The sequence below is a fragment of the Hyaloscypha bicolor genome (assembly GCF_002865645.1).
Source record: "Hyaloscypha bicolor E unplaced genomic scaffold K444scaffold_58, whole genome shotgun sequence".
Lineage (NCBI taxonomy): Eukaryota > Fungi > Ascomycota > Leotiomycetes > Helotiales > Hyaloscyphaceae > Hyaloscypha > Hyaloscypha bicolor.
In genome coordinates this window covers 364,233-387,193 of record NW_020194560.1, presented here as the reverse complement: position 1 = coordinate 387,193, position 22,961 = coordinate 364,233, and the positions used below count along the sequence as shown (strand labels likewise).

General features: G+C 40.5%; 7 protein-coding genes across 7 annotated transcripts; 2 read left to right on the top strand and 5 right to left on the bottom strand.

The window, feature by feature from the left end:
- Window positions 1–872: 872 nt before the first annotated feature.
- K444DRAFT_721033 (uncharacterized protein) lies at window positions 873–1,488 on the bottom strand (the record flags this gene model as incomplete). The annotated part of the gene is made up of 2 exons (XM_024888505.1): window positions 873–1,351; window positions 1,447–1,488. The coding sequence occupies 2 exons, from the start codon at window positions 1,486–1,488 to the stop codon at window positions 914–916; spliced, it is 480 nt and encodes a 159-aa protein (XP_024737573.1). The 3' UTR covers window positions 873–913.
- Window positions 1,489–3,380: 1,892 nt separating this feature from the next.
- On the bottom strand, window positions 3,381–5,548 carry K444DRAFT_663049 (uncharacterized protein). The gene is made up of 3 exons (XM_024886775.1): window positions 4,813–5,548; window positions 4,327–4,758; window positions 3,381–4,276 (listed from the first exon to the last, which is right to left on the bottom strand). Exons 1-3 carry the CDS (start codon window positions 5,156–5,158, stop codon window positions 3,591–3,593), a joined length of 1,464 nt encoding a protein of 487 aa, XP_024737572.1. The 5' UTR covers window positions 5,159–5,548; the 3' UTR covers window positions 3,381–3,590.
- Window positions 5,549–9,437: 3,889 nt separating this feature from the next.
- On the top strand, window positions 9,438–10,175 carry K444DRAFT_387287 (uncharacterized protein; the record flags this gene model as incomplete). Its single annotated transcript, XM_024872405.1, has 3 exons — window positions 9,438–9,767; window positions 9,826–10,046; window positions 10,101–10,175. Coding segments are annotated over exons 1-3 (535 nt in total), but the record flags the coding sequence as incomplete, so codon positions are not given.
- A 3,364-nt stretch (window positions 10,176–13,539) lies between these two features.
- Window positions 13,540–14,026, bottom strand: K444DRAFT_513030 (WSC-domain-containing protein; the record flags this gene model as incomplete). Its single annotated transcript, XM_024873503.1, has 2 exons — window positions 13,540–13,702; window positions 13,755–14,026. Coding segments are annotated over 2 exons (435 nt in total), but the record flags the coding sequence as incomplete, so codon positions are not given.
- Window positions 14,027–19,656: 5,630 nt separating this feature from the next.
- K444DRAFT_721015 (uncharacterized protein) lies at window positions 19,657–21,154 on the bottom strand (the record flags this gene model as incomplete). Its single annotated transcript, XM_024888504.1, has 5 exons — window positions 19,657–19,853; window positions 19,903–20,165; window positions 20,214–20,413; window positions 20,477–20,758; window positions 20,812–21,154. 5 exons carry the CDS (start codon window positions 21,152–21,154, stop codon window positions 19,799–19,801), a joined length of 1,143 nt encoding a protein of 380 aa, XP_024737569.1. The 3' UTR covers window positions 19,657–19,798.
- Window positions 21,155–21,268: 114 nt separating this feature from the next.
- K444DRAFT_629153 (uncharacterized protein) lies at window positions 21,269–21,829 on the top strand (the record flags this gene model as incomplete). The annotated part of the gene is made up of 1 exon (XM_024883015.1): window positions 21,269–21,829. The coding sequence occupies one exon, from the start codon at window positions 21,269–21,271 to the stop codon at window positions 21,827–21,829; it is 561 nt and encodes a 186-aa protein (XP_024737568.1).
- Window positions 21,830–22,122: 293 nt separating this feature from the next.
- On the bottom strand, window positions 22,123–22,446 carry K444DRAFT_496797 (uncharacterized protein; the record flags this gene model as incomplete). Its single annotated transcript, XM_024873287.1, has 1 exon — window positions 22,123–22,446. A coding segment is annotated over one exon (324 nt), but the record flags the coding sequence as incomplete, so codon positions are not given.
- Between the last annotated feature and the right edge of the window lie 515 nt (window positions 22,447–22,961).

The following is a 22,961-nucleotide window of genomic DNA, read 5'->3' as shown; positions in this document are numbered from 1 at the left end:
ATCAGACCGAAGCGAAGGAAACCAATTGTGATTATCGCATTGAAGTTGGGACTCAAGCCAGACAACCTAAGAGAACAGTTTATTACTATCCCCAATTGGAAGCGAAGCAAAAAAAGGGATTGTAAACATCGTGCAAGAACTTGGGAACGAAATGAGACAATAACTTATCATGATCTGATCTATGTCTCTTCATCCTTACGAAAAGCATTGATGGGAGCAAGCAGAACATTAGCCCAATGCCAACAACAGCCCAAACACAACCATTTAGCCCAAAATCTGAGAAAGGACTCAATTACAACAAAGTCCGCCAATCCTGGAACAAGACGACATGGATAGCAAGAAAAGTCTGAGCAGCCAGCAGAAGCGACGGTCTACATTGAATTGAAAGCAGAAGATAAGGATTTGGAGGTCATCATACTCCGAGTCCAGCAAGCCGAGAAACAGCAGAATAAAAAGTCGAGTTACAAGCACCGGCACATCTAAGCAAGCAAGAGTGCAGGTCCCAAGTGTAAAGCAGACAAGGTATTCAAGAGATATTTTTCTATTAACAGTACCTCTCTATCCTAACTTCCATACCTCTCTGTGCAATCCACCGATGATATAGCAAGAACAGAGAACACACACTCGGCCAAGTTAAAAGCTTGGTTGTTTCTCACCCCTCGGGAACAATTGGACCGTGAATAGCTTGCAAGTACTTACCCTTAAGGAAACACTCAAAGTAGGAATAACTTCACTGTTCCGCGCCCTTAGGGTACAATCAAGGACTCGAAGGCTTTCAATGTACCAGGTGCTACGAGAATAATTACACGTGCAAGGGAGGGTGTAAATGTTGTTAAAGACTGCATTTTCTACTTCCTAGAAACAGCAGCAGTCCGCATCGTACCAACCCATCACCACTGTCCTACCCACCCACTCATATCTCACCCTCATCATCACTAAGCTCTACCACCTCTCCCCTAAGTTTTGCAACATCTAATTTAAGAAGCGCATTCTCCCTCATCCTCTTCTCCAACTCGTCCCTCAGCTCCTTGTTCTTCATCTTCTTGACCTCCTTCTTTGGTTTCAAGATTATATGTCTAGCCTCCAAAGGAATCATTGTAGGCTTGAGAACATCGAACATGGGAGCAATGGGGGCCATACAACCACTACCAGACGGAGAACGCTCAATGTGGCCACCCATCTTGCTAGAAACACCCTGAATAGCCTTGGCTAAATCAAGCGAAGCGGGACCAGAGAACGGAACAATTGCAGGCTTCCAGTGCTTGTAACTAATAAAACATGTCTGGTTGCCGATAACCTGGAATCGGACCTCGCGTTTGTACTTATAGTGGCCTGCCTCATTGCGATGAGCCTATTCGAAGTTAGCATACGTCTTCGAATGCCCCAAAAGCTGCTGGACAATGGGAGTACAATGTCCCAACGGTTGCGGGACATTGAAAGCCCTACCTCCTCAAGATAACCCCTCAGATTAGTAATATCTCTTCTCATAGTCCAGCACTCAATAGTAAGACTATTAAGCAAACTCTGGTCAGTCGACGCCTCGATTGTCGCAGCCTCAGCGACCTCAGCACCGCTGATAAAACTGGAGCGGGGGTCATCTTTCTCGAGCAGGTCGCGGTTATATAGCGTTTCTTGAGAGTATCGACCTTTGCACAGAGTTTAGAGACTGGCTCAAGCGTGGCGTGGGGAGAACCAGCGAGGGAAAGGACGACATCGTTGTTGGAGGGGTGAGAGGTGGACGCAAACTCGCCGTGCAGGATAGAGAGGTCAGAGAGGAGGGCTCGAGAGTCTCCCAGGAGGTGTATAGCTTGTTGTACGCTTGAGGCTGGGCTTGGTGGTGAGTTGCGGGAGGGGGGGCAGAGGCGCTCGAGCGCTACTTCCTTGGAGGGATTCATTGTTCCAATTTTGACTTGTTCCATGGCGAGTTGAGGGTTGACTTGTAAAAGAAGAGGTTCGGTCAATGGGTTGAGGTTGCTGTGGAGGTGAGCGGCCGGCAGGTAGAAGATTAAAGATCCTTCTTGACGACCCTCGTTTATGGAGGATTCGCTACCACTAGCGTCGGATTACCAGTCGAGTGTCCTTGAATATTTCAGTATATTGTCGGATAAACAAGGATACGCAAGGCTAAGAGTTCAGCAAAGGTAGGAAACATATGGATTCAATGTCCTAACCAAAGCTGGAATTTCTCAGAAACACTCTACACACGGTTATTAGTGTTGTATTACAATCAAAGCTTCTGGTCTTTTTCACTTTAGGAATTCAAGATGGAACGATAACAAACTGACGCCGAATCGTCGTGGCCGGAGCTTGATTTCTGGAACCAGCTCGGCAAGTCAGCATTAACCAAGAGCCATTTCAACTATCCAATTCTCTTGCAATATGCCTCTTAGAAGGAGAAGCTACCAAACGTCTAATGTATTAAAGAGAAGTCCCGGACCTCAAGGCATGCAGCACCAGCAGCAAGTTCCTAGCCGACGCTTCTAGCAGCAAACACTTAATTCTCTTATCCCGAGAAGGTTCTCGAGGATCCCGGGAGGACTCGAGTCATAACCCAACATACTCTAGAAATGATTTCGAACAGTCTTTGAAGAGAAACCTCGATGTTGACGTTTGGGCAGAAAAAAAAAAGGGAGGTGTCGTTGTACGTCATGTGATAATTTCCCACGTGACCTAAGAATCATCTCTAACATTGCTGTGATCTTGTAACATGCGAGAAGTTTAAGAAATGATTTAGTAAAGTTATCTAAATGATAAATAAAGTTGCAATAATATCAAAGATAAATTTATGCCAATTGTCATGTGATCATGACTTGCAGACCTACAGACTTGAAGCTGGGCCTTGCTCATACATCTGAAGCGTCAAGGGAACTCAAGGACACTGCCCCGAGTTCTTCACCTAGAGCTATTTAATAACACGTATTGACATGTAGAGCAAGCTAGCGCAAGATGCAGTAGCCAAGTCGCACAGATTGGAAATGTGCCTCCCCGCACTTGCTGCTCGCACACTAGTCAGTCACTGGAAAGCAATCCTGCCAGCAGGACAAAGGCAGAAACCGATAAGAAGAGAAACTGGCCAAAAAGCCACAGATTACGGCATCCCCTGTTTCTCTACGCACGCCGAGCTCCGTTAATAGTGTACTCTCTTCCCGCCTGTCTACTCCCAGTTCGAGGAGTCAGTTTCCGCTCCCCCCTTTCTCATTTGGATATGAGTCTTAACAAGAAACTCATTGCCTCCCTGGCTCTGATTGGCCTCCCAGGTAACAATTATCTTTCGTCTTGTGCTGTGACCCCAGGAAAAACTCTTTCTTTGTAAGCCTCAACAACAAAGACATTCATTAAATGCAATGCAAGTATATCAAAAACACGGAAAAGTCCAAGTGCGTGGGATTAATTGATTGTTTAATTTTCATGAGATTCATTAAGCATCTGCGAGAGAAGCAGCGCCACCAGAGGCTGCCATTCCTTGCTGCAGCATGGCCATATTAGAGGCGCAAGTAAAACCTTGTTTCAAAGCCCAGGGCAACGCCAAAGTAACGCAACCAGGATATCAACCATTTTTCGCAGGAAGCAAAATCCCCAAGTCATGCCAGTCAGCTCTCAGCATCCTGGCTCTTCAGCCAATCCCCACAAAGCCAATTTTGCATCGAGTCCGAAGGAGGGAGTTTGAACTCCGGCATCTCAAAGCTCCCCGCCTTCCCCTTATTCCAAACCCACCGTTTCGCCCTCTCGTCATACTCAAACCCCGCCAACGCCGGACTCGGCAGCGGCAGGGGTGGACTCGCACCCGGCTTTGCAACCTGCTCCATCTTCTCCCGCACCGTAAAATGCATCACCTCGTTCGTTACGGAGCCGATCGTGTTGACCGTCGGTATTGGGTACTGTCCTGGAGTTCTAGTCTTTGAGCCAAGGAGGCGCCAGACCACAGAAAGAGCACCGTCGCCGAAGGGATCCTTGTTTCCGTTCCAGTTAGGGTCTTTGTTATCTTGTGTGACAGAGAGAATGTTTTGTACGAATGGGGTGTTAAAGTCGAGGAGTCCACGGCTGGCAAATTGGTCGATCATCCAGGCGAGCGTGATATTTTGGATCTTCTGATCGGGATTGCCGCCTCCCACGTCGCTGTGGTGGCCGGGGAACCAGCATTGGATTAGCTCGGGCTTGATAATTCGGTGGTCGAATGAGTTTTCCCAGGTTGCGTTTGGGTTGAGCCACCAGAGTGTGGGAGAAAATGAGGAGCGATGCTCGTCGAGACCTAGAGATTGGAAGGCAAACTCGATGCCTGTTTACCAGTTAGTAAGAGAAGCTGTTTGTAGCTTGGTAATAGCTTACGCAAAGGCAATTGAGTATCAAGGAAATCCCACTTCGCATTCAGCTTCAGCAGCTTCGCCAGAGTATTATCCGGGACACCCATTGCACCGACCGTCTCCCAGCACGCCACAGCCTTGATATTAACGTTCTCATTGGTAACACAATAATCACTTGCAACCATAGGTGTTTTCTGATTCGTCTTGTACGCCTGAAGCTTGGTGTTGAACTCCGTGCTGTCTTGAGCAGCCTTGTAGATCTCAATGATGGGCTTGAAATGCCTCATTCCGACTCTGGAGAGGACACCGAGTATACCCAGCAAGCCGGCTACGAAACGAGCTGTGTATGCTCCGCGGGAGAAGCCGACAATGAAGATCTCGTCCCCTTCGACGTAGTTGTGGGCGATGAAGGAATATGCATCCTCGGCATTTTCTTCCAGACCGAGACCCATACCACCTAAGTATCAAGTCAACACAGCGCTGGGAAGCATTCAAATCTGGAGAAACATGCCTGCAAGAGCCTTTTGGATTGGCAGCACTCCGCCCGTAGCCACACCGGCTTGGTAGAAGATAATCTGCTCCTTCCGATCTCCCATGGCGTTATGGTTGAGCGCCCTCAGGAAGTTGATGACATTCGTGGGATCCTCGGGAGGACCAGTATCCGCCGACTGCCAGGTGCCGTCGCAGCCTACAATCAGGCGTTTGGGATGGCGATTAGCAGCAGCCATCGTGAAAGCTCTACAAGCAAAGAAAGGAGAAGTTCTTTGTGGGGTGTGAAATATGGCGAAACGCAGAAGAAGGAATCTAGAAGGGGATCGAGGAAGTGAACGCAGCAGCCTTGAGGAGAAAAAAAGCATGCTGAATGGAAGTGAAAGAGGAAGTGACGTTAAAATAAGTGAACCAGGAGGGGCTCAGCCAACACACCCAACACCGGGAAGCCACGACCAGAGCTGAGGCAGCTACGCCCAGCCACGGGGAGCCACATCTCACCCTCTTCTCGTTCATTTGTTCTTTTTCGGGACAGGAACCTCTATCAGCTGGGGTTGTGCTCTGATGGCGGGGTGCCGGCGTTCTTATGTGGAACGCTGGTGGCAAGATCATGAAAGCTGACAGGAGAGGTTTTGCCGTGGTGCTCCCTGCTGACCTAAGCCTGTGAGACAGCCCGAATCCAGCGCACCATGCAAGCGCCACGGTGTAACCAATCGTTGGGAATGGGTGGACGGGGAAATCCCGTTATTCGTTCGATGGCCTGCAGCTGTTTTCTGGGCAAGATGGATGCTGGCTGGATATCTGTATGGCCTCGGTGATACCCGGTCGATTGATTTTGCCCGGCGGAGAGGTAGGGCCTAGAGGGTTCCTTACATAACCGATTTCCAAGGTCAATGCACACCCCAAGCGAATGCACACCCTTTGCCCACCAAAACTACCCATCTTTAGACCTTAATAATTACATAACTAATAAGTAGATTACCTTTAAAATTTCCATATTACTAGTTTCATATATATTAAATAAGACTATAATATAAAGTTTACATAATATTATATATTACGTAATTAATATTAAGCTTAAAGCTTATAAATTACTAAGTTTAATATTATATAAATAATTTCATAAATAAGATTAATAAATAGAAACTACTTAATTTTATATTAATGATATAGCTTATAAAATACATTTATTAAGAAGTTTTATTTATATACCTTTATAATAGAAAGATTTATTTAAAATAGTAATATTTTTAAAAATTCATTTATAAATTATATTATAATAATTATTTTTTGATTTTTTAATAAAAACTATTATTCTTTATATATTAAAAGAAAATGGAAGAAGAAGTATTTAATTATATAAGAGTTCATAATATATTTTAAATTTTAAAGTTTATAACCTTAGTTTTTATTTAAAATAATTATATTAAATAAAAGTATTATTTATAAACAATTTATATAATATTATAAACCAATATATAAAGTATTAAAAAAATTAAATATATTATTAAAAATAAGCTTATATATATTTATATATTAAATAAAAAAATTAGTATTATTTTTATTAATTATATTATATTAATTAAAAGGTTATATAAATGTTTTATATAATAGAATAGTAGCTTTAGATTAGCTTTATATAAGGTAACTTAACTTTTTATTTTTTTGGGTTTTATTTCTTAATTTAACTTTTTTTATAAAAAAATAATCTTTTTTATAAAAAAATTAAATATAAAACCAGAATCTTATAACTAATATACTATTTTATATGAAAATAATAGCCTTAATTTATAATTATATATAAGATAAAGTAAAGTTATAAAAATTAAGTTAAAAACATTTATAAATATAAAGATATTAAGTATTAAATTAAAGTATTTAAGATTCTTAAAATTTTATATAAAAGCCAAGTTTAAATAATCTTAAAAACTTAAAATATCTATATTTAAAACAAAATGAACACTTTATCTTCTCCTCTTTCTGAATATAAAAGAATTATATTATTATCTTTAATAGTTATTTAGTAAATAATTATTTAGTATTATGTATTTGGCTAAAATTAGGGTGTGCATTCGCTTGGGGTGTGCATTGACCTTGGAATTCGGTTAATAGCTCGCGCGGCCGCTTTCGCTTAGACCCAAGCTAAGCCCTCACGGATGCCCCTATTTTCAGTCCAATTTCCCCCAAAGGACTGAAAAGTAAAGTTACCAAGCTACCTAGTCATTTGCCCCCCTCGCCTCTTCCCTCTCTCTACACTTCTTCTCCTTCTCACATCACTTCTTCTCCTTCTCACAACACTTCTTCTCCTTCTCACATCACTTCTTCGCCTTCTTACATCACTTCTTCGCCTGCTTACATCACTTCTTACAATTCTTAGTATCCGAGTAAACAATAATAGGCACAACGATTCGATTTGATCGACGATTCTCCGGACGTCTCCTGGTGCTAATAATAAAGGAAAATCCGGGCGTCTCCTGGAAACGATAAGAAATTCGGATACGTAAGTCGAGTAAAAGAGTAACTGGATCAAGAGTAGTAAAGTGACTAGGTTGAGAGAGATAATACGAGCTTGCAACGTAACGTAAGTGGTTCGACGTGATCTAACGTGAATTGACTAAGTTGTTATGATTTGTGTGAGGAAGAGAGTTAACTGGGTTATTATATGAGTAAGATAAAAGAGGCTTGACAGGGTAAGAGACGAGTTGGCCGGATGAATAAGGAAAGAGAGAAAACGACCATTAACCTGAGAGAGTAATGCAGAGCAAGAGTGACCGAGTCACGCTCTATAGACCCTACCTCGTATGGTCATCTCTAGTTCTGGGTTTCGGCACCAAATGATACTCGGCCGATTGAGTTTGCCTAGAGGAAAGGTAAAATCTAGAGGACTTGATTTCTAAGGAACTACGTTTGGCAGAGTTCCTTAAATAATTGCTCGCGCGGCCGCTTTCGCTTAGAGCCAAGCCAAGCCCTCACATCGGTAGCTCCCGGTAACGCCACAGCAGCTGCAGAGTGTTGGATTTGGCCGTCGCAACATATTCTGAAGAGCTCTTTTGTTCCACCTCTCCAATGTATCAATGATGTGATCTCTCTTGAAAGCTTCAGGTCGAAACGGAACCAATTTTGCGAGATGTTGCAAGTTACAACTTTTGCTAAGTCACTTTGTGGAAAGCCAATGTCTCGGCAATTTCATGTCTCAACACACTTCAGTGACACAGCCACCACGACAAAATCGATGCCTGATTATCAGATCACAGATCATGTCACACCAGCCTCTCAGAACTCCCCACTAAATCTCGTACTCTGATGCGGCGCATTTTGAGGAGTACGTCTCCGTCGGGCGTGCGACCGCTTGGCGAGTCTGCGACTCCCTTTTCCACTGGTCGGCCAAGTCCACCTTGCAGCTCAGCTCATGTAGGGATCAGCGAAGTGCATATGCACCCAAGAACACCAATGAGGATTTGAACAGATGAGCCCAAGAACAAAGCCGCCTAAGTCTAGAACCTTTTCACCCTCAATAAAATCTGCGCTTGACTCATCCAATCAATAGTCCTTGACTCAGACATGTGTGGAGAAGTGAAGAGAAAAGCCGAGGTGAAGTACGGGGCATAATACTGCGATTCGGATGCAACTGTTAATACCTCTTCCTCAGTACCTTTAGGCCAGAAAGAATACTTAACATCCCATCTCCTTCCCTTTCAATAACCCTCCCAGGTCCGTCCCTCTTGCCTCTACCCCTCGCTGCAAGCTCATGTTGAGCTTGGCAACCACAGGGAGAGGAAGAAGGACGACAACGACATCCCGAATCATGCTCATAGTACCATTAGAATACGCCAGCTTGTTGACGTCTAGACACGTCCCTCCCTTCACAGATCGATCCCAGAAGTAGTTCATGGGCGGACAGTGCAAGATCGTCACTTAGACAGAGAATCGGAATTTCGGCTGGTGCGTGAAGATGCGAAGGTAAAGGGCGAGCATGTTGAGTTTTGTAAGGGAGCAGACGGGCATGTAGAGGTTTCGCCGATGTAGAAGGCTTCGAGGAAGTGGCCTAGGTCGCCGGGCCGGGAGCTGTGGAGGTGCTTGCCGAAACCCCGACTGGACACTGGACTTGTTAGTCCATGCTTTCTTTGGATAAGGGGAAGGGGGATCGGAGATACTTTTTATCGTGAAGACGATGGCCGGGACAGCGAAGGCCCGCACTCTTCGTCAGGGTTGTTAATGCACGTGATATAGAGCAAGGAGCCGCACCCGAGTTGCGTGCCGAAGGCGCGTGATAGGGCGCCACTGGGCTATAAAGAAGCTACGGTACATGTGAAAGAAGCTCCCAGTATTGTAGAGCAAGCTTTAGAGTTCCCTGTCAAGCGCACTCTCTAGTTCCACTTTAAGAATCACGTGCTGTGCCAAGCTGCACTTTTGCACAGATACCCAAACTTGAGCCATGCTTAATCTTAATCTTCCTGATTTTGAAAGGGAGAAGCTGATAGGTCACATCATTGCTGCTTGCAGATCGTGGCGCATGATTTTCAAAATGCACTTCTGCCAGATGGTGTGAGTGGTCCGCTCCCAGAGAGCTTCCCTGCCAGTCACTCATCCAGCCACAGCCTCGTCAATGGCTTCTTTTTCGACAATTTAATCTGCCCTTCCTGGTTCATCAATCCTTACTCACTCTCGTCGTCTAGCATATAGGCTTTTGTGCACGTCGTCGAAGTGTTGATTCTGCCATCGTTGCCATCGAAACATCATGTCTGACAATCTCATGAACGAGGCTCAGGCAGTTATGGACCGCGACGAGTCCATGTTGGATGATGCCCCAAAGTTGCCAGCCCGAGGCCAAGAGCAACTAAAGTCGAGCCGCCGAATTCGAAATGACGAGAAGTGGAAATCACTCAAGGACGAGATTTACCGGATCTATATGATAGAGGACAATACCCTCCAAAACACGATGAGTACAATTTTTGAGCAACATGGCTTCGAAGCAAGGTATCCTTCTCCTGATCCATGTACCATAATTAAACCAAAGGCTAACAGACACTTGCAGCGAGAGAAAGTGGAAGGACAAGCTCAAGGAGTGGAATTTCGACAAAAATATTTCGAGTCGTGATATGAGCATCGTCGTCGCAAAGTCAGACAAGAGAGCCAGAGATAATGGCAAAGAGACAGTTTTCTTCCATGGCGAGACCCAGATTACACGACAGAGAATTGAGCAGTTCAAGAGAAGGAAGATATGGAAGGCTGCTGAACCTGTATCCCCCGGTGCTGGTGAGTACAAAGGATGGATACCTTATATCTGGAACCCTGCTTACACAAAAGAAGATACACCTTTTAACATCACGTACCATACTCCCGGTCACGACATTGCAGACGATCCTGCGGAGCTTTCACCAATAGAAGAGGATGCTATCCCACCCGTAGCCGCTATCAACGCTCCATCGCCCGCGGCTTCCACCTATCAGCTGCTCCAGGGGGCAAATTTCTCTCAATTGCATGATAAGGGCATATTTGAAGTAGCGAATGTCATTGAACCAGAATTTGAGAACGCTTCACCAGGGCCCGGACGGCTTGAGGATACCCCAAACACTGCTTATGCCCCTCTCATCGCGCACGACCTGGCTTGGGATACAGTTGATGCAGAGCCATCGGAAACTTGCCAACCTTTTACCGGTTTGTCCACCACCCGGCTGGACGCACACTCACATGAGCTGTTAGAAAAGCAGCATCGAGACTCGCCCATGCATAACTTGTCCATAAACGAAACATTTAACTCTCTTTTAATCAGCCTTCCAGCCAGCAAATATCCTGAGGTCCCAGGAACGGGAATTACTCCTACAAGTGGTGGCCTAGCCAATCAACTCGCAATTAGCCCTACTGATTCAGAGGCCGGTGGTTCTGACGAAGAAACTTATTCCGAGAATTCTTCCATTTGGAGCGACGAGGAGATTGACGTCTTGTCAGGTCCAGAGGTCGCTTCAGAAAATTTCCCTTTTAGTGTAGACTTTTCAACGTCAAAAGTAGAAACAGCAGTTCTAGAAGCTCTGGCCATTAAATCGAACGTCAATGTCATAAATCTCGAGTTCTCGCAGATTGCCAAGCTCCCAGTTTTCGACGGAGTGGCTATCAATTGCCGGAGACTATATAAGTCTCTCGATGTCTTGAGCAACGGGTGCGTGAAACGAGGCGTTTTGGACCAAGCATGGATGGCGGTTCGCTTGATGGAGCTTGCACATGCAGAAGTGTTCAGGCAATCTAGAATACCAGCCAAATGCAACTTCCAAAAGGCTCGGATTTTGAGAAAGCAAAACGACTATGAAGGCTCAGAAGCATGTATATCCCAAGCAATTGCAACCTGCAAACGTTTTGGGGATAAGAAACATGCTCTTAAATGTCAGCTCTTTCTCGGTGACACTCTTCTGTCTCGGGGGCGATATTCTGAAGCTCTCCACGTGTTTGTCGAAGCACTTATTGAACAGAGAGTATCTTGGCAAGGGTCAGGCGAGGTGATGACTTCGATACGAAAACTTCACTCAAAGATGAACAAACCGGGTAGAATGGAGGAGGTCATATTCACTTCATCTATCCTTGGGGATCATCTTAATGAAAGAGGAGCAATGGTTTATTCCCGGACCTTTAAAATATGGACTGAATTTGCACAACTCGGTGCTGGATATTCAAAGCTAGGTCTGTTCCGGGTTGCAGACTTGTGCTTTGAAGTCCAGGAGCCAGTGTTTAATGAATTCGAGCTAGCAAATGCTTCATATTACCTTCAACGATCACAATTCCTGAAGGAATACTCGCTTCACTGTCTACGACAAGACAAGATCTTGCAAGCCCTAACACAATTAACTCTGGGATTCGAATGTATACAATCCTTAGGGACAGACATACTGCCATTTGGGCCAATCGTACTGCACGGGGAAAGAACTTCACAGGATTCCCGCAATGTACTACGCCATGTGTTTGAAGAGCTGAGCAAGGTGTTGAGTGAAGCCACCCCCCATGAACCTGCACTTCCTGAGGAAAGATATCGTTACGAAAAGGCAAACATTCTTGCCAAGAAGATCTCATGGAATCTTTCCACAGAAGTCAGCTCTTATTTGATCCCCTCTGGTACCGACTTCCGAAAGCACGAAAAGAACAGAAATCAAATTGGCAAGGATAAAATTCGAGCGCCCTCCATTCGAAGTGGAGTGACAGCCAGCATTTCAAGCAATGGTTCCTCGATGTTTTCGATGAACAGCACAAGCTCGAGATTCGGATTGACTTACTCAGTTGGCTCCGCTTCATCCTATGTCAGCAATTCGGCTTTCATGGTTGACTCCGATCTAGGTATAAATAAGTCCCTTTAGTCCCGAAAGAAGGGTCACACGAGGAGAAAATGGAGATGTTGGACTCGGGGAAATTTTGGAGAGTTGAGAATCACATGATGGAGAGGGAGCTTGAAAACAGGCTAGGTGGTTGGGTGATGGTTGAGGGAATCGCTGAGGCGATCAGAAATGCGATGAGGCGCTGAAATTGGGGGCTTTCTTATGAGCTGGGATATGAGAATCTTGCACTATTGAGTCGGCGGAATTTCACTTCAAGCTTTTTCACTGTCTTCAAACCTCCCCCCAGCCAGCAACTTCGCTATCCCCAACTTTTCAAGTGAGCCCTCTTCAATGTTCATTCGGACCCCGCATCACCCCGCGCTCGCCCCTGAAAATCGGTCGCTCCGGGTAAGCGAGCCTGACTTCGGGGTAATTAACATCCACACTTGCCTTTCGTGCCGGCAACGCCTACTCTTTTGCCTTTCCTGTGTTATCACTCATCACTTTTGAATTTCCGGCCCCGCGTTATGCCCCACTGGAGCGCATTGGACCCCACTTTTGAGTTCCTTTGTCTAACAAACCGCAAAATCCCCGCAGACTCATCTTGGGGCAAAGCCTGATGCATGCGATCTATATGGTTAGTTTGTTGCTTCGGAATTCGCATTCTGTTGCGTCATATGATAGTCTGAATGACTCACAACCTAGGAATATAAATGGAGAGTGCTAAAAAGTAAAATTTCCATCTAGTAACCTTTGACCACTATTGCTTAAAGAAAGATCAAAGTTATATTTGCTTTATCTAATCGAAAAAAAGTCAAGTACGTTTATCTCCTTTAGTCGGAGGGGGTGGATTCCAAGAATTCTTGTTAACTTCCCTCTCCTAAGGATATGTGAGAAGGCAGTGTCCAGGAAAATATGGGTCGTGTAGCAATATTTATGTTTTAATTATACTAACCTCAAACCTTTTAGACAATCCAAAGGCATTGATTGATAAGAGTTTCTTTGCAATCCAGGCCTCGTTAATCTTTTATAGTCTCCAGCTTTTGTATTCAGCACGTATTTGCCTATTTTCAACAATTTAGTATGCCCGATTTCACCCCTCTGGAAGGGCTATATAAGAGGGACTAATTCCTCTCATTATATAAACAATTTGGTATTTAGTTTAATGATATTTACTATGATTCATTTCCTGTGCCTCTATAACAATCTGGTCAAGTATCTGGTCGAGCATCTGGCATTTGGCCCCTAGGCCCTTACAGGTCTCAACCCGTCACCAAAACCTAAGCCTACAGTAGTCTCAAGTACGTAATTATGCCAACAAGCAGCATGGGAATCCCAATGCTGATACCAACGCCAAGAGCAATGTTATCGGCTGTGCTATAACCCCCGCCACCAGTCGTCCTACTTGAACTAACTGTGCTATATGTCACAGTTTCAGTAGAACTGTAGATATTTATACGCCAGCCTGCACCACAGATCTCCTGTGGATTGCCGGCACAGGTAACGCTGCAGTTATCTGACGAAGCGCTAACTGGTGTATTAACCAGAGTGTTCCCACAATAACAATTAGCTATAGCTTCAACGCCGAATATCGTATAAGAGTTTTGAGAACAGCTAGTTAAGTTATAGTTAGTAACTGTTATAAATAGAATAATACCTAACTCACAAGTTCCGACAATATTCTACATTTATATCGCTTCCAGCTGTACGAGACCCAGGAAGAATTCGGATAGTATCATCACTCCAGCAGCCTAAATTAGAATAGCCTGCTAGAGATTCTGTAGTGAGCGCAAGGCTGTAGATATTTATCCGCCAGGCTGCACCACAGATCTCTTGTGGATTGCCGGTACAGGTAACGCTGCAGTCATCTGAAGAAGCGCTAGCTGCGTTATTAACCAGAGCGTTCCCACAGTAACAGTTGCGTGCTGCTTCAACGCCGAATATTGTATCAGAGTTTTGAGAATAACTAGTTCAACTTTAGTTAATAACTGTTATAAATAAACTAGCCAGGGGGCTAACTCTGGGAGTTCTAAGCCTTATTTCTATTGCTTAAAGCAAAATTTTTTTGGGGCAAAGTGAATTGCGTATTTCTATAGGGCTTTCTCTAGTAGATAAGGCCCTGGAGCATAGCCTGAAGTATTATATAGAGTATAATTTAATATAATTATTATTTGTATTTATCCTTGCCTTATATGAGAGTGCCACGAAAGCTACTAGTATAGCGTTCGCTTGTTTTTAAGCCAGGAATCATAATTTTAGTATTAAAAAAAAATTAAATATAGTAATTATTAGGAAGATTATATGGAATTAAAATCTATACTCTAGTTAAAACAGGTTAAATTAATATTTAATAATTAGTCTTTATTCTAGTACGTTTTTAAATATTAAAAGATATTAAAATAGCCTAATAATATTTCCTTTTATATTCTATTATTTATTAGTAATAGTTAATTTAATTATAGGTAAGACAATTTACTATTATTTAATATTAGATAATTTAGAGAATTTTAGTAAATAATGCCTTATTTTATTTTATATAACTGGCCCAGATTTTGGATTTAATTTCATATAATAAATTCTATATAGGAATTAATTTAATATTATATTTTCTAATATTATTATATCTAAGTTTAATTAAGATTTATATATATATAATAATACTATAATAATTATTTTCTAATAAGAGGCTTATTATAATAATTACTAGAATAATATTATTTCTTAAAATTTTTAAATATTAATTAGAAATATCTTAATAAAGGCTTATATATATATTATTATAATTATAAGTATTTAGCTAAGAATAGTTTTAGTATAAAAAACTAATACTTTTATTTATTCTTTTTATATAATATTTAAAATAATGCTTTTTTTTAGATTTCTGAAAAGCTATAGCTTGCCTTAATATTATATAAATATTTAATAGCTATTATTTCTATTATTTCAAAATATAATATAACTAATATATATAAGAATATATGTATTTTATATTTAATATCTATATTAAAAAAGGTTTTAAGAAAGAAAAAAGTTATTATTTCTTGGCTATTATAAAGCTTTTTCTAGTATTATTATTATTCTAGCTATATATATTTAAAATCTAATATTAGTATTTATATAAACTTATAGGTAATTAGTAGTTTTAATTCGGGCTATATAGAGAGTTTTACTCTAATTTATAACTTAAATATATCTAGCTAATATATTCTTAATATACTATTTTGCCTCTTTAAATACTTTTTAAATAATAGTAATTTTATTAAAGTAAATTAATAGCTTATTCTAGAGCTATTTTGGAATATATAAGGGAATTATATTTTATCTAATATTATTATAGTAGAAATAAGAGCCTAAAGTATTAATTATATAGGGAAATAATAAAGAATTAATAGAATGAATTTTTATTATATTAATAATAGATTTTATAGAATTAAAAGCCAGATTAAAAAAAGAATCAGATATAGAACTTTGAATTATTACTAAGAATATTTCTATTTATAATTTCTAATACTTTTAGAAATTAGTTAGTTATAATTAAAGATTAATAGTAAAAGAATAATATACGGCTATAAATATTATAATAAGAAGTTAATAATAATAAAAAAGAAAAAAAAAGGCTAGAGAATATAATATAGTAATTTATATTTATTAAAGTTAGCTCTCTAGTTAAGATAAGGCTTAGTATAACTATAGCTAATATTTAATTTTCCAGACTTATTAGAATATTACTAGTATTATAATCTATATCTATTAGAATTAGCTTCTTATTTAAAGCTAGACTTAATAAAGCTATAGCTAGTATTTAATTTCCCGGACTTACTAGAATATTACTTTTATAATTATCTAGAGAATATATTAGAGAATTACTATTATAGCTATTTAGTATATATACTAGAAAGCTATTATTATTTAGGAATATAGCTATAAAGTTAGAACTAGATTTATATCCTATATTACTATAATCTTAATAAAGTAATATATTATAAATATTAGAAAAATCTTAATATGAAATAATAAAAAGAGAAGAAGAAATAGTTAATAATATACTCGAGATAAAAAAGTTAAGAACTAGGAATTAGAAATTTAGATTAGGAATTATAATATTTATTTATCTATTTAAGAAAAGTAATATAAAAGGATCTAACTTATAAATATTATTTAGAAAAATTTAAAAATACTATTTAATTATTTCCAGAATTAGGCCAGAATTATTATAGCTTTAAAGAAATACTAGAAATATTTAAAGTAGCTATAAAAGAAGCAGGAAATAGCTATAAAATATAAAAGTTTAGTAAGGAAATAAAAGAACTAGAAATAACCGGGTTTTAATATTTTTTAAAAAAGAATAAAACTAATAATTATAAGAGCTAGATATAGGGTTTAGAAAATAGAAAGTCCGGGAAAACTACTTATAATTCTATAATTATTACTATATTTATATTACTTAAATTAGTACTAGTAATTAGTATAATTATAAGAAATAGGTATTCTATTTTATATATTATTTACTAGAAAAATAATATATTTAAAAATATAAATATAGCTATTACTTTTATAACTATATCTAATAATTATATTATTTCTTATATAAGTAAGAATTATGTAAATATACTTAATTTATGTAAAAATAGAATTTAGCTAGTAATAATTTCTAGAAATAATCTAATTATTATATAAGAAATAATTAAAGAATTAGAAGTTTATATAATAAACTAATATTATAAAAAGAACTTGAATTTTATTTAGTAATACTATTTTAGTAATAGGAAATAAGAAGGCTTTATAAATATGATTAATATATATAAATTAATAATATAACTTCATTTCCGAATACTAAAATCTATTTCTAATTAAAATCTAACTCGTATTATCTTAGTATAATATTTCTTATTCTATTTTCTTTATTTCTTTTCCTTTTATAATTAGCTTCTATTTCTATTATTCTAATATATTATACTAATAACTATATCTTATAGCTAACCTGTATTTAAATTACTAGATATATTAGAAATTAATATAAGATATTAAGATTAATATTTATATATCCTTAATATTTCGGCCTTAGTTTTAAGGTATTATAATAGCCCTTTTCTCTCTAAACTTACTAAGCTAATAATTCGCTTTATAGAAACCCTTTAAAACTTTATAAGAATATTATTTTAATTATAAAGTTTTGATCTTTCCTATATTACTTATTATAAAATATATAAGAAGGAAATTATAATAAAACAAAAACCTATATAAAACATACTAGAATATAAAATATAACTTAATAGTAAAATAATAAGATTAAAAGTATAAATAGTAAAATATAAATAATATATAATATATAAAAACTCAATTAATTAAATATTAAAAAGGAATTATTCTCTAGAATTATAGAAAAACTGGCTTTTTTATATAATTCCTTTAAGTTATATATAAAAGGCTATAGCTTTTATTATATAACCTAAACCTTAAAACCGCCAAAATAATATAATTTTCAGAAAATACAACTTGCTATATTATACTAGGCTATTTATTTCCTCTTTTATAATTAAACTTTATAACTTAATATTTTAACTAATATTCTTATATAGTAAAAGTTCTCTAGTAAATAGATATATTACGGATATCTTAATATAAAATTAATATTATTGAATTTATAGTTCCCTAATTTCAAATTTTAGTTATTCTTAATTTATACTTATATATATATATATATAAGAGAGCTTTTATAGGGGTTTATTAATTATGATTTAATTGTTTTTAAACTTGATCTTACTATACTATATACGAATTTTCGATACCTTAATAATGTTTTTATAACTAGAATCTCTGGTAATATAAGCAATATAGTAATTTACTTAGTTTACAAGCATTTTCCTCAATGTTTTACTTAAGAGGCAAGATAGGCTTTTGTCTAGAAGAAATTAATGACCGGACTACAGAAACGGCTCTCAGCTATAACTGCTCTTCTACAAAGGGCCTACTGCTTTTAGGAAAAGCATTGCTGCCTCTATAGCCCTACTATGGCTGAAGAGTTTTGCGGTCAGCAGTTAACAGCCATTAATCACTTACAGTAGCCAAGATCGGCTTCGAATATTTTGGAATCTGTATGCCACTTTGTACTATTTCTGCCTAACAGCTACTACAACCACAAATGGTTCAAGTCACTATTCAGTAGTCTGAGTTAATACTATAGGAAATAAACGCAAGAGAGTTAAAAGTACTCTACTATATTAGTTTATTCAATCTTATATACTAAGTCCAGAAAGTTTCTACAGAGCCGTTTCATCGACAAGTACATGTATCTTTGATTTTATAATGTCTTCGAATAATATTATGCCAGTCGAATCAACTGAGGTTGCCAGATACCCCTATCGTTATCGGATAACATGGATATATCTCTTCATATGGATGGCATTGGATATGCGAGGGCTGATAGCCGCGAGACCCCATATACGAAGTATTTCGATCCTCTAGGCAGCCGAAATATCTAGCAATAGCCAGTCTGTCCGGCCCCTCGCTGCTGAGCCCAAAGCCAGGCAGTTTTGACACTCCATAGCCTTTGGGTCCTATTGACAATCGTTTCTGAGTCTCCTAGATGGTCTCGTATTGAACGTGAACGAAGAACCCGACTCGGTTATTAAACATGTATCCAGGAAAGGATGGTAAACCTTTCGATTGTCCGGCCTCTTCCCCAATCGGTATGCCGGCTCTCGGATCAGCTTCGGTATCGTGACCAGAGTGTGCTGGTAGGTTCGAATCCTGCGGCTGCCAACCCATCATGCTCAAGGTAACAGCGTGGCCAGTAAGACGATGGATTTGCGAGTTGCGACGGCAACCTCGAAAGCGACTGTGACTCGAATCTCGGATCGTCCTTAGGGCCTGACAGTTCACACACGGCTCTGATCATAGTGGCAGATGGGGCTATACTGGGGAGCGGTCACGGGCAGTTATCAATAAAGGAGGAAGGTGGCTATAGTAAAGCGTTCTCGCAAGCCGGCAGCAACTTTTCAGGGTTTTCCTACCTCAATACAGCCTCGATCAGACCACCAGGATCTCAGATGAAGTAACATAATCCACAGTACAACAAAACATACTCAGAGTACACGAAATTCTGGGGATCTAGGGAAGCGTCACCGCCTCCTGCGCCTGCAGTCCGATCCGACCGATTCTTCAACCTCAATGAAACAGTATCACAGAATACGGAGCAGGCACAGTTGACCCAGCAGGGCATACACAACCATACACGTTTCAGAGGATCCAAGATCTTTTGGATAGGGAGCAGGGGCATGGAAGGGGCGATTTGGACGAGAGAGAACATTATTGGGAAGGTTTTCCCCTGTGAGGACCAGGTGGTCATGGGATCACGGTTACCGTGGCCAGCGGAGTTGCAACATAGCTTCATTGTGGCCGTATCCCAGAAGGTATCTAGGGAGCACAGACACAGGAGGACAGTTAGTGGCCGAGTCAGAGCATACCAAAGTCACAGACAAAGCACTTCTGTCAACGGATATGTATATGTGCGTAGATGGAAGCCAGACCGCTCAGTAGAGGAGTGACACGGGTGTGGTGAAGTGAGGTGCAGTTCGGCAACTGGTGCCAAAGCTGGGCCATTCCGGCATAGCTGTCCAAAGGGACGGCTGGAACCGCGTATGAATGAATGAATCAATCAATCAATCAATCAATCTATCTCTCTCTCTCTCTACCCGCCATACCGAGTTTTCATCGCGAGTTCGACTGGGCATTACCCAAAAATGAGGCCAAGACAGCACAGTACCTATTCCAATCATCAGTATGTGCCACCAGAGAGTCAGAGAAAGACTTACGCAGCAGTGCCAACCAACACTTCGTTTCCAGTAGCCTTTGTTAACAGGGATATAAGCGTAGAGAAAGTTAACACAGAAAGCAGGACTGTTACAGATATCCAAGCTCGAGTTAATGGTATCCACAGAAGGAGAAAGATAGGAATGATTAAAATTCCAACGGTAAAGAAGACAATAAGCAATTTGGCGACTGCGGACTCTCTCGTCTTGGAAAAGGGATCGACAGTTGCATTATAATCTTCGTGAGTCTGACTTCGAAACAGATTCTGTGTATATTTCAGCAATAATTCCAAATTGTAGGAGGCCAAGCACACCCTGAAATATGAGGAGAGGATTGATTGTTCAAAAGGGTCGATCTTGCAAAGCGTGACAAAATCATTAGCACGGAAAATCCAGTCATATTGACCTTTGCCGACCGGCTTAGAGCCTATAATCCAATGTAATACACTTCGATAATCTTTTTTAGAAGGCTGGCCCAACTCTCTGAGCTTTCGATCGTTTAATAGCAAGGTGTCTGCGTCGTATTTCAGCACTTTTAAACACCCGATAATCAAGACGTCTAACGGGACTATCTTACCATACGTGAGCAACTTCTCCTGCAATTCTTTCAAGAGATTTCTCTGGGCAGGATCCCATCCATATTCATATTCCGCTGTTAGGAGTCTCCAAGCATTTGATGATCCAGCCATAGCATCAGCTTGATCTATTTCCGCAAGCTTCTTTTCGAGAAGTTGAATCTCGGCTTGGAGCTGGACAAGAACCCGGCAGTGTGTCAATCCAAATCGCCTGAATATAGCAAAATCGTCGTCGCTGTGCAGGAAGGCTGCTAACTGTGGCCATCCTGGTGGGTAGTCGCAGACTAAAAAATTGTGAGTATTGACTCTGTATCAAGTGGGGCTCCTCTTCGCCTACTGGGGTTCTCTTTACATCGCGAGTATAGAGCTCGAATATGTGCTTTCTCATCTTCTCTCATTGTCATATACTCTTTATACCATGCAGATCCTTTCTGGAATGGGAAGAGCAGATTCTCTACGAAAAAAAGCCACCACCCACAGAGGACAGATCGAAAACTGGAAATCGACCTCTTTAGGTAACCTTTCTCTAAAAAATTCTCACTAGACATAGAATATCCCAACAAGCCTTGATCGGGCTTCCGCAAGATGGTCGGTGATGCTCGCTCAGCCTCGTCGCTTGATAGACAGTAAGGTGGAAACTTGGCCGCAGGTGCTGGAATAGATATGTTATCAGAAGACATCATTCAATCTAGGATCATTTCTTGATGTTATAAAGTCGATGAATGATTTAAAAGATAGAGAACTCCGCACAAAATTCGAAAGAAAACTAAATGCGCATCAGCTTCTGGTCAGAAATGTCAAAAATGAGGCTGCAGTTCGGCCAGGGTTTATATCGTGATCCTATTTCGAAGCATCAGTGCCCAAAGAATACCTCACGGTTGATGGCCAGGCAGATTTCGTACAAGGCTGTGGTCGCTGTACAGTGGCGTCTGACCGTGTTGCGTGCTCCTGTTGAGAGCGAATCGGGTGGACTTGGGTATCCATGCGTGTATGCATATGAGCCCAATATGAAATATACACCGTATAGAAACTTCAAGTTACTATCAATTATTCTAGCACTTTCTGGCTACTGTCTCATGGTCACTCCCGTGGCTCCATTCCTCGAAGCCAGCAGTTTAGCTGCCTGGATGTTTAACTTGATCCTTTGCTCTTACACCGCACTTTACAATCTGCTCAGTAGCTGTACTGAACATCACATCAACTACCGCCTACATCCTTGGAAAATATTCGAATCTCCCATCCCAATAATCGGATTCAAACAAGAAACATGGTTGGAAAAAGGCCCCAAAGACCTTGGCCCGCGCCGAGCAGCCAGAGTACCTCTTCCCTCAATGTTAGACATGGTTTACCGGTGAAGCACCTTGCCGTATTCCCAAGGCTGTTCAGATGCTGATATCCTCTTCAGCGCGATCTCGAAACCGAACTACTCTTGTACCAAGGTGGTCCTCGAATTAAACCCCCTGGTGTTATTAAACCTGTACGTTCTACACCTATCTGAGAGGAATAAAAGCGGGGAAATCAGATCGTAACTGACAAGATCTGTAGGATATTGTGGTGAAGCTCCCGAAATGAAGGGCGTGGCAGACCAAGTGGCACAAAGGTTAATATGCAGAGTTCTGGAGTCTACCAGCTGTCCAAGAGCCTGCCTCAGATTGTGTTCTAGGAATATAGAGATGTCATAGTTAATAATCGTCGACGGGATATTTTGGAGTACGAAGTCCTGGTGTTCGGATTGCGGGATACGATACATGCCTTGTCGGATTGGAATTTCAGGTCTGCTCGTTAGAAAGACCCGAAGCCGGACTGTCTTTAACATTCGAGCTTCAGTTAAGAGTTGTAGAATTATGCGAATATCGCCCTCGCCATCGCACTTATCAAGAGCATCGACTATAAGCACATACGAGGACGGAGATGAGATGCTGTCCAGCCTTGATAACGGACAGAGGACGAGCTGGTGCCACTGGTTGCGGAGAGACTGGCTTGTAATATCATTCTGCTTTATAATAGCATCGGAGATAAGTCGTTCGATTTGTGGTACATTGCGCGCAAGCTATACAGCAAAACTCGTAAAGAACTTGCTAGCATTGCCAATATCTCTACCACCTCTTGAGAAGAAGAAGCTCGCCCCTAGGCGCTTTTAATCAAAGTATTTACGGGCGATAGTAAGCGCAATTGTTGACTTTCCTCTGCCGGCTAAGCCATTTAGCTAGAAGAGGCACCGCTTATCATACCCATCAGCCCAGTTATATATCTCCTATAGCAGGTCGACTCGGGTGGCGGGAAGGCAGGTAGGTGCGTATTATTTATTATATAAATTGAACGGTACGTCGGCAGCAGATGGAAGACGATCGATTCCTAAGCTACTGGTTAGTGCTTGCTTCGATAACTATGCAGGATATCAGAGCAAAGTTCTACGCTTACCCTTTAAAGGTTTGTCGATCTCCTCCCGGAGCCTCTGTAACGCGTGCTCCTTACCTTCGCCATAGA